General features: G+C 40.7%; 2 protein-coding genes and 1 long non-coding RNA gene across 9 annotated transcripts in view; 2 read left to right on the top strand and 1 right to left on the bottom strand.

Moving 5' to 3' along the window:
- The window catches only part of KCNIP1 (potassium voltage-gated channel interacting protein 1), a 573,342-nt gene that overhangs the window by 528,344 nt on the left and 31,675 nt on the right, over nt 1–13,323 (bottom strand). The window lies entirely within an intron of this gene.
- The window catches only part of LCP2 (lymphocyte cytosolic protein 2), a 38,655-nt gene continuing 25,458 nt past the window's right edge, over nt 127–13,323 (top strand). Inside the window, 3 exon segments of the mRNA XM_081851917.1 lie at nt 127–429; nt 4,880–4,942; nt 5,269–5,315. Coding sequence (XP_081708043.1) covers nt 352–429; nt 4,880–4,942; nt 5,269–5,315 — 188 coding nt within the window. The 5' untranslated portion in view covers nt 127–351.
- Nucleotides 2,707–4,770, top strand: LOC309336474. Its single transcript, XR_014154044.1, has 3 exons — nt 2,707–3,237; nt 4,479–4,560; nt 4,686–4,770. It is a non-coding gene; the product is annotated as an uncharacterized lncRNA (long non-coding RNA).

Raw genomic sequence — 13,323 nt, 5'->3', positions numbered from 1 at the left:
CAGGGGGGAAAGTTTCCTGGGTCATATCATTTCTTCCTTGTCACTGTAAACCCTTCTTTTGCAATGGTAGGATTGAGCCCCATGGTTCCTTGTTTACGTATTTAGATTCAGAAAAAGGAAGTGGTGGAGTTGACTAACTAGCTGACGGGTTTTCTGAGAAAGAAAAGAAACCGTTTGGTTCACACCGGAAGCTGTTGCTCTGAGCAGTTTATTTGCAGCACAGTTTTGAAGAAAGAAAAAAAACTTGGGAATTTACCACTCTGGGTCACTGTGTGGGATGAGTCCTGTTCTTGGATCACTCGCAAGATAGGCATTAACAGGCTTGTAACTGGCTAGGCAAGAAGAAGAGAAATGGATTCACGAAACACTCCCTATCGCTCAGAAGTGGCCCGCTGGTCTCCAGATGAGTTAGCAAACTACTTCAAGAGGGTAAGTTTGATTTCAGTTTTGCTGCTCTAACTTTATGCTACAAAAAAATATTTTTGTTACATGTATGACATGATGAATCCTTGAGAAGTCATTTCTGATAGACTTTATGCCTCCTTCTGAATGTGATGGAACTTGTTAGAAACTTCCTAATTCACTTTTCTGAAAGGAAAGGATCCTGTCTCAACCCATCCCTGTCCTTTCTCTTCACTGAACTGGGATTCTGTTCTGTGAATAAAAACTGAGTTCCATTTATAGAATGGGCCTTCCTCCTCACACCCCTTGCAACCCAAAAGTCCACTTCTGATGGTTGGAGGACCCTTCAAAACAGCATGACATGTGGCACAAGAACAGGAGGGAAGGAATCACAGAAAGCCAGGAGATCCCCCCCTTGTGTGAGCAAAAATGCCGTCTGCACATGTAACCATACCTTCTGAGCCAGGCTATTGTCAGTCCCTAACTTGTCACGTCTTCTCTGCCTTGTGTATCAAATATGGATTTGTAAGCTCCCTGACAAAGGACTGTGGCCCTTCAGAACTCTATATAGAACCTAGCATGTAGTTGGAGAGAAATGAATGTTGTTTAAACAATTAGGAACACTAGTGATTCATTGGGCACTCTGGTCCAATATATGAGCACATCAGTCGCAGGTTGTCCACCCATTCCAGTGGCAAGATACTAGCAACGAAACAACACAAAGGCCTGTCCTCCATCATTTGTCAAAGAAGGTTTCACCCTGATTTTACTTTAAGTGAGAGAGAAGCTTCACATCAGGGCATGAGGACCCCAGAGGATGAGTGAGCTGCCTCCATGATGTTTGCAGCCTGGGGATGAGGCTAAAATGCTGGGGAACCTTTGCTGTGAAGGTGTATTTCCAAAAACCTAGAAGATACATTTTTATTTCTACATATTTATTTATCTCATAAATCCTCATATTATTTTCATACAACTTAGCTCCAAAGTTCAGAGAATTTCAAAACTCTGAATGTATTTGTAAATGGCTACAATCTCTGCTACTTTCACTCCAGTTAGCTATGAAGTTCTGTGTGTTTCCATAGGCAAATTGCATATCTCTCAGCCTATCTTACATCACAGGGTGCTGCTGCAACAATCAATAAACTCAAATGCATGCCATGGGGGGATGGGATAAAATATTAAATTTACATAAGCAATCTAGGAACTTGTAACTTTCTTTGCAAAGTTTAAGGTTTGTTTTCCTTTGAATACTTCCACAGTAGTTCACATTTTGGCAGTGTTCAAATTGCAGGGGAAGAAGTCTATAGCTTAGTAATTGCTTTAGAAAGCCGTAGAGAGGTTTTCTGATCCAGAGTTCTTCCTTGCTTTGCTTACTCAGGCTGCCAAATATCCAGCAGGGTCTATCTACCTACCTGCTTGGCACGATCCCCCCCACCCCCAATACATTTGTTTTGATCAGACACTCCCTCCAGTCAATCCACCCCACTGGTACCTTCCAGGCCCCCATCTGCCTTGAAGTCTATGTATACTGCCTGGAATAAGTTTCCAGCACAGCCTTTTTAATTTTCCTGAAACTTAGGTCCTTTCCACAACAAGCACTGCTATTCTGCAATCAACTGAGAATGAAATTAAAACAGTGATTCTGTATGGCATTTAACACTGTGCTATAATCACACTAGGACCCAGCAATACCCATTACCAAGACTGAGGCTTACATGACCCAGGTGTTTTCCAAAAGGAATCTTGCAGAATCCACTCCATGTATCAGATATTTGGCTCACACTCCATTAACATTGATGCTGGGCAAAACTTAGTGTTTGTCCCATAATAAATAGTTTCCTTTCTCCAAGTTTTAGCCATTCATGAGCAACACCCCCTATTCTGCCAAGTATGAAAAATTATCATCTGGCTCCAGAGACACAATTCTATTTTGCCCTGAAATCTCCTGTGAGCTCCAGTTTTGATACAGGAGTTGCCAAAAAGGAGTTAGAGCAAGGATTCCTCTCCCAATACTGTTTCCCCGCACTGGCCCTAGCATCACCTCTCTGCTTTGCATCTCTCCCTCTCCCTTTTGCCTTTCGCTGCTTCCTCTCCCTACTGGACTCCACAAATAATAATAATTATTATTATTATTATTATTATTATTATTATTATTATTATTATTATTATTATTATTATTATTATTTATACCCCACCCTGGCTAAAATGGAAACAAGATTATTTATCTGATAATCCAGCAAAATATCCTGGAATACTATTGAATGGAAGGGAGTCATACTAAAAAGAGCCATCAGGAATCTCTTAGTATCATGCCTGTGTGGGTGTATGAATTCTGTCTCTTTGGGCTGCTGCAGATTCTGCTGGCGAACGGCAGAACATCTGCCATGAAAGAAATGCATAGTGTTTACTGCCCGCTTTGCAATTTGACTACCCAGAATGGAGGACATGAAAACAAAGAACAAAGTCTTGAAAATCCCTTTCTGGAATTAACAAAGGGTCAGAAATACAGGTTCCAGCCTTGGGGTACTCTTGTAAATTATCTTAAACACAGTGTGTAGAGACAGGCTATAGCAGTGTTTTTGCTGTTCGAAAGGGAATTGGGTTGATTAGTGAAGAAAGTAATCCACTGTTAATCGTTGCTGTCCTGTACCATCCAATCTGTATTCCATGCATATGCTTTGGGTTGGGGAGTTTCTATTGGATGAAGCCAGAATTTCCTTTTTGAGACTAAATCTCACAAGCACAAATGAGAAGACAGTTACTTACTGCTGCCAGGGATTTTTATTTTGCAGTTACTGAAGTGGGGAATGATTTAAGACCAAATTCTATGTGAAAGTAATGATATGATTAGCAATAATGTTTAAAAGAACAAATACCAGGCATGAAGGGGTGAAGGTATCAGTATCAAAGCACATAGGGAGGGCCAGTTTTAAGCCTTCTCCTTACCAGCGGCAATCTCGGGATTTTATGGGGAGGAATAACATTTCAATTGGCACCAGTGGAGATATTGTTATACTTTCTCCCCTTCCTCCAACCTTTCTGCTCTTAATTGCCACTGCTGGGAGCCATTTTCTCAAATATGATGTCAGGCTATCATTACTTTGGGTGCAAAATTTAAGTTGTGCTTAAGATTCTCTAGTATGTTCTTAGGCCCAAATTGCTAATTTACACAGGATTACAGTCTACATGAAGTGTCCAGTAGTTTATGGACAGACTATGAACAGGGTAGACTTATTTTTCTGAGTTAAAACAGATTCTGAAATCAAAGTTTAAGCTTCAAGAATCACTAGTTCTTCAGCTAATAATAAAAGGGAAAGACCAGATAACCTTCCCAAACCATTCTCCCATAAACTGATAGGCTTACACCAGCCTCTCAAATGCAACACTGCAGACTTTCTACACAAAATGGCTGCCTGCCTCTCTAACTGTTGAAATTCTAGAAAATGAGAAAAGTCTAGAAAATTGTGGCTGCTGCCTTAGCTATAACCGTAAGTGACCTGTGACAAATTCTAAAACTACATTCATTTTGATAAGGAACTGAGTAGATTCTTTGCTCTGTTGTATCTTTCGGACAAACCTATTGTCTTAGGAAGGAAATGCAATTCACTAGATTTCGTTTGTGAATTACTACCGCATGGCAACAGTGCATTTTATCCTCAAAGTATTGAAAAGGTTTCTTCTTAAAACTACAAGAGTACTCCAGTTTGGAGTCAGCCATTTCATATACCACACAGTTATTGTGAATTGTTTTACTTGAACCCTTAAAATGATAGGAAAAGCTCTCTTTAATTTAAATTGATGAATATGTTAATAGAAGATAAGTAAACACTGCCATCTAAATTTTCAGGAAGATAGGATTAGATGGGAGGGATTTTTGTTGCTTTGTAATTTGTGAGGATTTTTACATCAGTGTACATGTCAATCTGCATTTTATTGAATTAACCTGTTACACAAGGGACAGAACTTGGGGAAATATTTTTGTTAATATACCTTTATCTTTGTGCCTTTTATGATCTCAACGCCTTTAGTAACATTATTCCTGTTGAAATTTAAGTTTCTTTTCATTCTAATTTCAGCAGGCTGAAAAGCTCTGACAAATTGTGCCCTTATAAACCATATACTAGCTCTGCTAAAGTAAGTCCAGCTGAAATAAATGAGGTGCCTTCCATCTGAAGAAGTATCTGAAGAAGTGTGCATGCACACGAAAGCTCATACCAAGAACTGACTTAGTTGGTCTTTAAGGTGCTACTGGAAGGAATTTGTTTTGTTTTGAAATAAATGAGTTTAGTGATGAATTTGTCTAAGGATGTAATCCTTTGTACACAGAGGAATTCCAGAAGTGCCTATGTTAATGAGACTTAATTCTGAGTAAGCATGCATAATAGTCAGCTATGGTTATTCAGAGACCTATTTGATATAAATGTATTCTTTATTAAAATGATCAAGTTTTCCTGAATATGTGTCTTTTCATCAGCAGCTAAACTTCAAGGACTGTGAGAAAGTTGCAAGGAAATACAACATAACTGGACAAAGATTTCTTGTAAGTTTTTCTATAAAATTACATTTTCAAAAATGGTCATTCCTTTGGATTAAAAGGAGAGGATAACTAGCGGAAGTGGAAATGGTGTGGTTGCATAGGAAGAGAGATATGGATGAATTATTAAGAAAAGTGGTGAAAAGGTGTGGAAGTTTTGGTTACTCTGTGGTGCATTGTATCTGTCACATTTAAGCAGATTGTCAAGTTTTAAATACCACTTCTATGTAACTACAGCACTTTTAGTTTTATTTTATAATAATCAAAACTACAGTGACCAAAACGTGTTGTACAGGCACCATTATAACATACTGCATGTGTTTCTGTTTCAGAATATGTCTGAAAATGATATTCAGAAGTTTCCAAAGCTAAGAATGCCGTAAGTAAATCAGATGATATAATCAGATGCTAAGGTGGATGTGGAAAATGGGTACAAAGTTACTGTATGGTATGGAGAAGACAGATAAAATCTGTTCACCTCGGCTTTCATCAAATGCATTTTCTTGGGGCCAATCCTGTTCATGCAACAGGGTGAAACAACTAAAGGGTAGTGGGGATAGATGAACTGAAGCAGGGCAGTAAGATTTTTAAAAGTGTCCTCCTTAGTGTGAGTGCATCATTTTGACTGCTTCAGGCAGCAAAATGTATTGAACTAATGCTGCCTTTTCTAAAAGAAATATTAAAGACATTGGTCTGGATCCAGACTTAGTTGCAGCTAGCTCCCACTGAGACCAATGTTTGTGAGGTCTGTGCAAACGATGCCAGAAGTGCCACGTGGATGCCGCAAACAAATTGCATTCAAGCCTGTCGGAGGGGATGTACATTTTGGGGTAGGGGAATTACATCCATACGTGTGGTAGACCTGTACAAAGGTGAACATGTTTGGGTGTTCAGAGAAATCAAAGCAATAAAAGGGCAGAATGCTATTAAACAACCCAAGCTGGCATTATTCAACCTTTATTCAGGAGATAATATGGACCTGCATTATAAACACATTGGACAGTTATTGCTAGCAGCAAGACTAACGATAGCCAATTATTGAAAACTTTTGGAGGGTGCCATGCTGACTTCATGGTACAGTACAAGAAAATCTGGCAACTAGTGTTAACAGAGAAGCTAACCAATAAAATAAAAATACCAAAGGGAATAAAAACAAGAGATACCTTTTCAGGTACCCATTTCATACATACACAGCTGCAGGAAAGAGGGCAGGACACACACACACACCCTCACACTATAGAATTTTTGGGCTAATATGATTGTATACTGTAACCAATGTTGCCACACAACTGGAAGCATAAGGCTGTGAGATTTGAGTCTCTAGGGGTGAGATCCCATTTTTCGTATCTTTTATATGGTTTGGTAATTGTAAAATTTAAAGAATTGTATGCATAAGGAGCACACATCCTACAATAAACAACCATCTGGAAGCACCCTTACATACTTTATGTAAGTAGTCTACAGAATACATATTTGCTGTATTTCAAGGAATTTGCTTTCAGGACAAAGAATGTGTCATCAAATCCCTTTAATCATTTAGAAGTATCTTGATACTTCAGTACATCAGACTTCCTCAAACACAGAAGTCCTAAATCTTACGTCTATCTCTCCCACACACTGGCCTTATAATAATAATAATAATAATAATAAATTTTATTTATATCCCGCCCTCCCCAGCCGAAGCCGGGCTCAGGGCGGCTAACAACAATCAGCAATCAAACCATCAGATATTCACACATTCTAAAAATATTACATTATAAAAATCAATTAAAATCAAATTAATGGCAACTAATTAAGCAAGATTCTAAGCAGGTTGCCAGAGGAGGGAGTCAGGCTGCGCCCTGACCAAAGGCCTGGTGGAACAACTCTGTCTTGCAGGCCCTGCGGAAGGATGTCAGGTCCCGCAGGGCCCTAGTCTCTTGTGACAGAGCGTTCCACCAGATTGGAGCCGCAGCCGAGAAGGCCCTGGCTCTAGTTGAGGCCAGCCTAACCTCTCTGAGGCCTGGGACCTTGAGGATGTTATTATTTGCAGACCGTAGGTTTCTCTGTGGGGCATACCAGGAGAGGCGGTCCCGTAGGTACGAGGGTCCTAGGCCGTATAGGGCTTTAAAGGTTAAAACCAGCACCTTAAACCTGATCCTGTACTCCACCGGGAGCCAGTGCAGCTGGTATAGTACCGGTTGAATGTGATCTCGCAGCGAAGACCCCATAAGGAGTCTCGCCGCGGCATTCTGCACCCGCTGGAGTTTCTGGGTCAGTCTTAAGGGCAGCCCCACGTAGAGCGAGTTACAATAATCCAGTCTGGAGGTGACCGTCGCATGGATCACAGTGGCTAGGTCAGGGCGAGAGAGATAAGGGGCCAACTGCTTAGCTTGGCGGAGATGAAAAAATGCCGCCTTTGTTATAGCTGTAATCTGCGCCTCCATAGAGAGGGAGGTATCGAAGATTACACCCAAACTCTTAACGGACGGTGCTGGCACTAATTGCACCCCCGCAAGAGATGGGAGTTGCCCCCTCAATCCCATATCATCCCGCCCCAGCCAGAGGACCTCTGTCTTCGAAGGATTTAACTTCAACCGGCTCCCACGTAACCATCCAGCCACAGCTTCCAGGCATCTTATGAGTCCTTTAATACATATGTGCTGAATCTGTCCATCCTTTAAGATCAGCTGTTATGGCCCTCTTGTGTAAGCTATTCTGAGGCATGACTGGTGGTAACACCAAGATAACTTTCCTGGTGGAATTCCCTGACCCAAGAAGCTAGGTTATCTTCCTCTATTTCAGTTTCGACAGAAACTGAAAATGTTAATTTTTAAACATGCATTTGATTCAGTTGGTTAACGTATTGGTTGTAAGAGATGCTCGTTGTGTTCTTGTATTCTGCTGCTGTTTTTAGGTTGATCATTTGTATTGTAATCATTTGATGACTGTTTTTTATATTTGTAAGCTGTGAGCAACTCCTTTGTGGAAAGGAAAAGCGAAATATAGAAGTTTTAAATACATAATAAATGAAATAAATGTATTAGAACTACTATGTAAAATGAAGACATATCCTCCCCACCCAACCCAGCCTTTCATCCAATGTGATTCTGTGTTGCTTCCTCATGCGTAGATTTAGGGTTTGCATCTGTTTGTGTTTCCATTTAGTTTGCATAGTCTACATAACATTATCCCCAAGCCCCCCCTGTAAATTTAGATTTTCCTGGTGCAGGGATAATCTGATAAATTGGGGAAAATCAGGCTATAAACCCCTCCACTCATGGTCACAGACCATTTGTTTTTGAGTTTTTGGGTGGGTGAATTGTTACTTGCTGCTTTATGTGCTCACTACTTCCTTGATATTTTCATTTATTTTCTGGTTGCCTTACTTACTTTATGCTTTTGCCTATGGACTACCCTGGTCTTTTTCAAATGTGGAGAGCGGGGAGTAGATTAACAGTTAAATGATGCTAAAATGTGGACAAGCCCTTATTCTCAGGAAAGCTAGCTGATCTGCTTCAGTTGCATTAGCTTGGAAGATTTTTCATGAGAAGATCCAGTTGTAAGAAAGGCATCCCAAATCCTAAAATGTTTCCAGCCTGAAAGTTGTGTTGTAGCTGGTACCTTCTTCAGTGGAAGCTGTACTTCAGTTTTCAGTGAAACTGAGAATACTCAGTTTGTTCTACAAATGTGGCCTGATGTCTGGCAAATGTTGCCAGTAGGAACTGGGAAACAAATACTTAAGAACATAAGGAGAGCCTGCTGGATCAGGCTAATGACCCATCTAGTCCAGCATCCTGTTTTCACAGTGACCAACCAGAGAGGAGGAGAATTAGAAAGTGGTGGGAAGGACCTTCAGTCCTTGAGACTGTTTCATTTGAGCAAGACCTATTGGGCAGCAGTTGCTGGGACCACTAGGCCCGTGCTGCTTTGGTTTCTTTGAATAAAGACTTAACTGCATCGACACCATGTTTTTTTATTGCTGACCTACACTTGACTCTGGCTACTGCCAAACGGAAATCACACAACATTTGTCATTATAAAGCATATCAGGTTTTTAAATAAAGTTAATAGCAGCTGCTTAATTTTATATGATTGTATAAATTTGATAAGGGGACTGGCTTGTTGGCATTGCCAAACACAATCCAGTCCAACCAGCATTCTCCACAGCTTTAAGACAGCCATCACAGAAGCAGCTCAAGAGACAGTAGGCTTCTTGGTTCACTTGGAGGTATCTGAGCAGAGGCTGGGTGGCCCTTTTGTCAGGGTTGCTGTAGTTGCACATCCTGTAGATTCTGCACTGAGCAGGAATTGATTTTCAAGATCCCTTCCAAATCTGTAATTCTGTTACCCAGACTCTCTAAGACTCTTGCTTCCCAGTGAGCTCTGCCCTTTTAATATCACTGAAGCCCAGAGAGTGACTTCTGGCTGGGAGCTAGTGGGCAAAGGAGCTTGAGTTTTCATTTGTCAAGGGATGTTGGTAGCATTTTTGGTGTAAATGCCAAATTACATTGGTCAATTTTTTTATTCATACTGGCCAGTGCTTGTTTGGTATATGGTTGATAGCTGGCTTTCTGTCAAGCAGGACCTGAGACTGACCAGATTTCCACCCTTGTGGAAGCAGGATGGAGTGGGTGCTTTGATTTTCCCCCTTTCCTACTTGTGGTTTCTGGGGTTTTGTTGGTAGTGGTGTTAGCAACTTAGCCTTTAAAGTTCATCCATCCTGTGCTTCTTCTTTCTCATGCTAGTAGGTGTCTGTTTTGTTTGCAATTGATCTATTGTGCCATGGAGGGGGAAAATAGCTTTTTCCAAATAGGACTTTTTCCATTGTCACCTTCAGTGTAACGAACATCCATCTCCACTAACTCTCAGAAAGCATTGCAAAGCCCACTTATCTCGGGCACCGTTGCTGTCGATGTTGCCATTTATATTTGAGGTTGTTCTCTTTTTTCATTTTAGTTGTTAGTTTTAGATAGCAATTAAATCTGTATTATTTGCCAACTGTCCTAAATAATTGGTAGGCAGGCAGACAAGCAGGGAGCCAGAACTGTGCACCACAAGAAGAGACTGGGAGGGACTCTGATGCCCCAAGACCAGAAGTCTCTACAGAAATCTATTCAATAAGATCTCACATAGTGAATAATTTGGCATGTTCCACATAAAAGTAGAGAGACTTATTGTTCTTAATATCCATAACTTCAAGACAGAACTGCCAGCAAAGTCTTATGATGCCCTGCCCTGATTTCACTTTCCACATCCCAAATAAAGGTTTATATATATATAATAATAATACAGTGGTACCTCGGGTTAAGAACTTAATTCGTTCTGAAGGTCCATTCTTAACCTGAAACTGTTCTTAACCTGAAGCACCACTTTAGCTAATGGGGCCTCCCGCTGCTGCTGCGCCGCCGGAGCATGATTTCTGTTCTCATCCTGAAACAAAGTTCTTAACCTGAGGTACTACTTCTGGGTTTGCGGAGTCTGTAACCTGAAGCGTATGTAACCTGAAGCGTCTGTAACCCAAGGTACCACTGTAATCCAGTACCAGCAAGGCTTCAGTATCCCACATCATACACTAATACTAATGCCTAATCATTACCCATGCTGGCTGGAGCTGATGTGATATGTTAACTAATGCATCCCATGTCTGGAATAGAAATCAATCCAGTGAACATGATTGGTGTTTGCTGCTGCTGCTGTTTTCAGTCCTTAAACAATACACAGCTGATGTTTTGTTCCATTTGCATTGTGTTTCCTTTGCATTAAAATGAACAGTCTTTTTGCTGAGGTGAATGGTGTGGAACAACGTAATCATAATGCAGTTAGTTACATAATTAATTAAATAACATTCCACCACAGTGGGCAGTGTGATGAATAACACAATTTGTTAGAAGCCAAACTACAGTTTAATGTGAACAGCACTGCCTGAAACAAAAGTAGCTTGGAATGGAAGCCAATGCCTTCTTTCATCCTTGTGCCAGACAGATTTGACCCTAGTGATTTCCCCTTTCAACTTCCTTTTATCTACTCATTCTTGAGAAGTTTCCTCTTTTGAAATCAAGTAACAGAGAATGACTTAGAGGGTCATTACATGAAATTTCAAATTGGGCAACAAATGCAGGAAAAGGGAATTGGATCTTGCTGGCCAGCCAGATCACTACCTCCCCCACATCTCATGAGCCAACTTTGACAGGTGTCAGTCACCCAAAGTTACGATGGTGTCACAATGATATAAAGCAACCCATTTCCCTTTGCCTACATGGTTAAAAATAAAGCCACATGGGTAAAGGTACAGAGCTTTGCAAGCACCATTGATTGGCAACACTTACAAAACCGCAACTGTGTCTCTGTAAGCACTGCTGATTGGGTGAGTGTTGGTGCTTGGAAAGCTTGTTTCAAAGCTATGTTGGTTCTTACAAAAGCACTGGCACAAGGCCTTGGCTTAGGCAAAACACCCTGATAGGCCTAGTGGGGAGGCCTGGCAGGTCTAATTAAGTTGGCAGACCAGAGGTTTCCCACTGCTGCTCGAGATACAAGCTTTGTTTTGTCTTCAACCTTTAGTGAAATTAAGCTAGCCACCTCCTACTATTTGGAATTATGAGTGAGAGGAAAATTAAAATGTTCCAAAACTTTGACCTGTCCATGTGGGAGGGAGACAGGAGACAAGAGACAGGAGTATGAATAATATTTTCTGCAAGTCTGCTGCCTGCTCTTATCCTTAATCAAATGCAACCCCCACTCCCTTATAACTAAGCAGTGTGGTTTTTATACTTCCTTCCTTAGCTGCAGATTCACAGGCCTTGTGCTTGAAATAGTCAAGAAAGAAATGGTGTAGAGGCACTGCCATTCCTTGTAACATTTCATAAAAGAATGCATTAAAACTCTTTACTTTGAGCTACAGATGCACATTGGATAGATTGTGCACATGTAGCACTGATCAAATAATTGCTGCAGCATTACCAGCTGTTTAGGGATAGGGGAGGAAGGGGCAGAGGGACACAATTCAACACAGGACCTGTAAAAGCTTGGTGTGTGGTGTGTTCACAGCAGCCCTTTACATGTAGCAAGGACATGTTCTTTGCATGCAAAAGGCCCTAGTTTCAGTCACAGGCCTTTCTAGATAGAACTGAGTGGGGGTGCTGTCTGAAAACTCAGAGCTATGTAACCAGGCACTGTAGACAATATTGAGCTAGACAGACTCTGTAGAAGGCAGCTGCCTATGTTAAAATTTCATTCAGAAAACAACTTTTGTTCAGCCATGAAAAATAATGATAAATAGAAGCTATCTGTAGTACAGGCTGCAGATGGTTAATAGTATTATTTTAATAACATAAGAAGGGTCCTGCTGGATCAGGCACAAGGGCCATCTGGTCCAGCAACCTGTTATCGTAGTGGCCAACCAGGTGCCTTGCAGGACACCCACAAACAGGACCCAAGCACAATAATGTTCTCTCCACTTGTGATTCCCAGCAGCTGGTAATCTGAGACATACTGCCTCCAACACTGGAAGTAGAACAAATATATCATGATTAGTAGCCATTCAGGGAAGTTTTTAATGTGTGATATTTTAGTGTATTTTTAATCTTTGTTGGAAGCCGCCCAGAGTGGCTGGAGAAACCAAGCCAGATGGCCAGGGTACAAATAATATATTATTATTATTATTATTATTATTATTATTATTATTATTATTATTATTATTATCCTTTTTTAAAGCCATACAAGTTGGTGGCTACTACATCTTGGCGGAGCAAATTCCATAGTTTACCTATGCACTCTGTAAAAAAAAGTGCCTCTTTTGCTTACATTGAATTGTTTATGCCATTTTACTGAACATTTGCCCAGCTTGGAGCTCCTAACACTCTGGTTGTGTTTTAACTACTTTGAACAATTTGGTATCAGCAAACTCGGCTACATTATTGCTCACCTCTAACTCTAGATTATTAATGCACGAGCTAAAGGCGCAGATTCCAATATCAATCTTTGGTGGGCTTCACTTTCTGGTGCGCATCCTGGTGACAACAGAATAAATGACGTAAGGAGGGAGCTATAGCCCAAGATAGGAAAAGAAGTGTTAAGGGAACACCTGGCTGCTTCAAATGATTTCAAATCTGCAAGGCCTGACAAATCTCATTTCTTTTTCTGATAGTTACAAGCTTGGTAGATCAGGAGAATGCTGTGGACATAGTGTATCTTGATTTCAGTAAGGCTTTTGACATAGTCCCCCATGATATTCTTGTAGAGGAGGGTGACCAAGATGATCAAGCGTCTGGAAACCAAGCCTTATGATGAATGGTTGAGGGAGTTGGGTACATTTTGCCTGGATAAGAGGAGATAGAGAGGTGATATGGTAGATATCTTCAAATATATAAAGGGCTGTAACATGGAAGATGGACCAATCTTGTCTTCTG

This window comes from Podarcis erhardii (assembly GCF_964252035.2).
Source record: "Podarcis erhardii genome assembly, chromosome: 2".
NCBI classification, from domain to species: Eukaryota; Metazoa; Chordata; class Lepidosauria; order Squamata; family Lacertidae; genus Podarcis; species Podarcis erhardii.
Note: the sequence above shows the minus strand (reverse complement) of the source record. Positions and strands in the feature narration are given on the sequence as shown.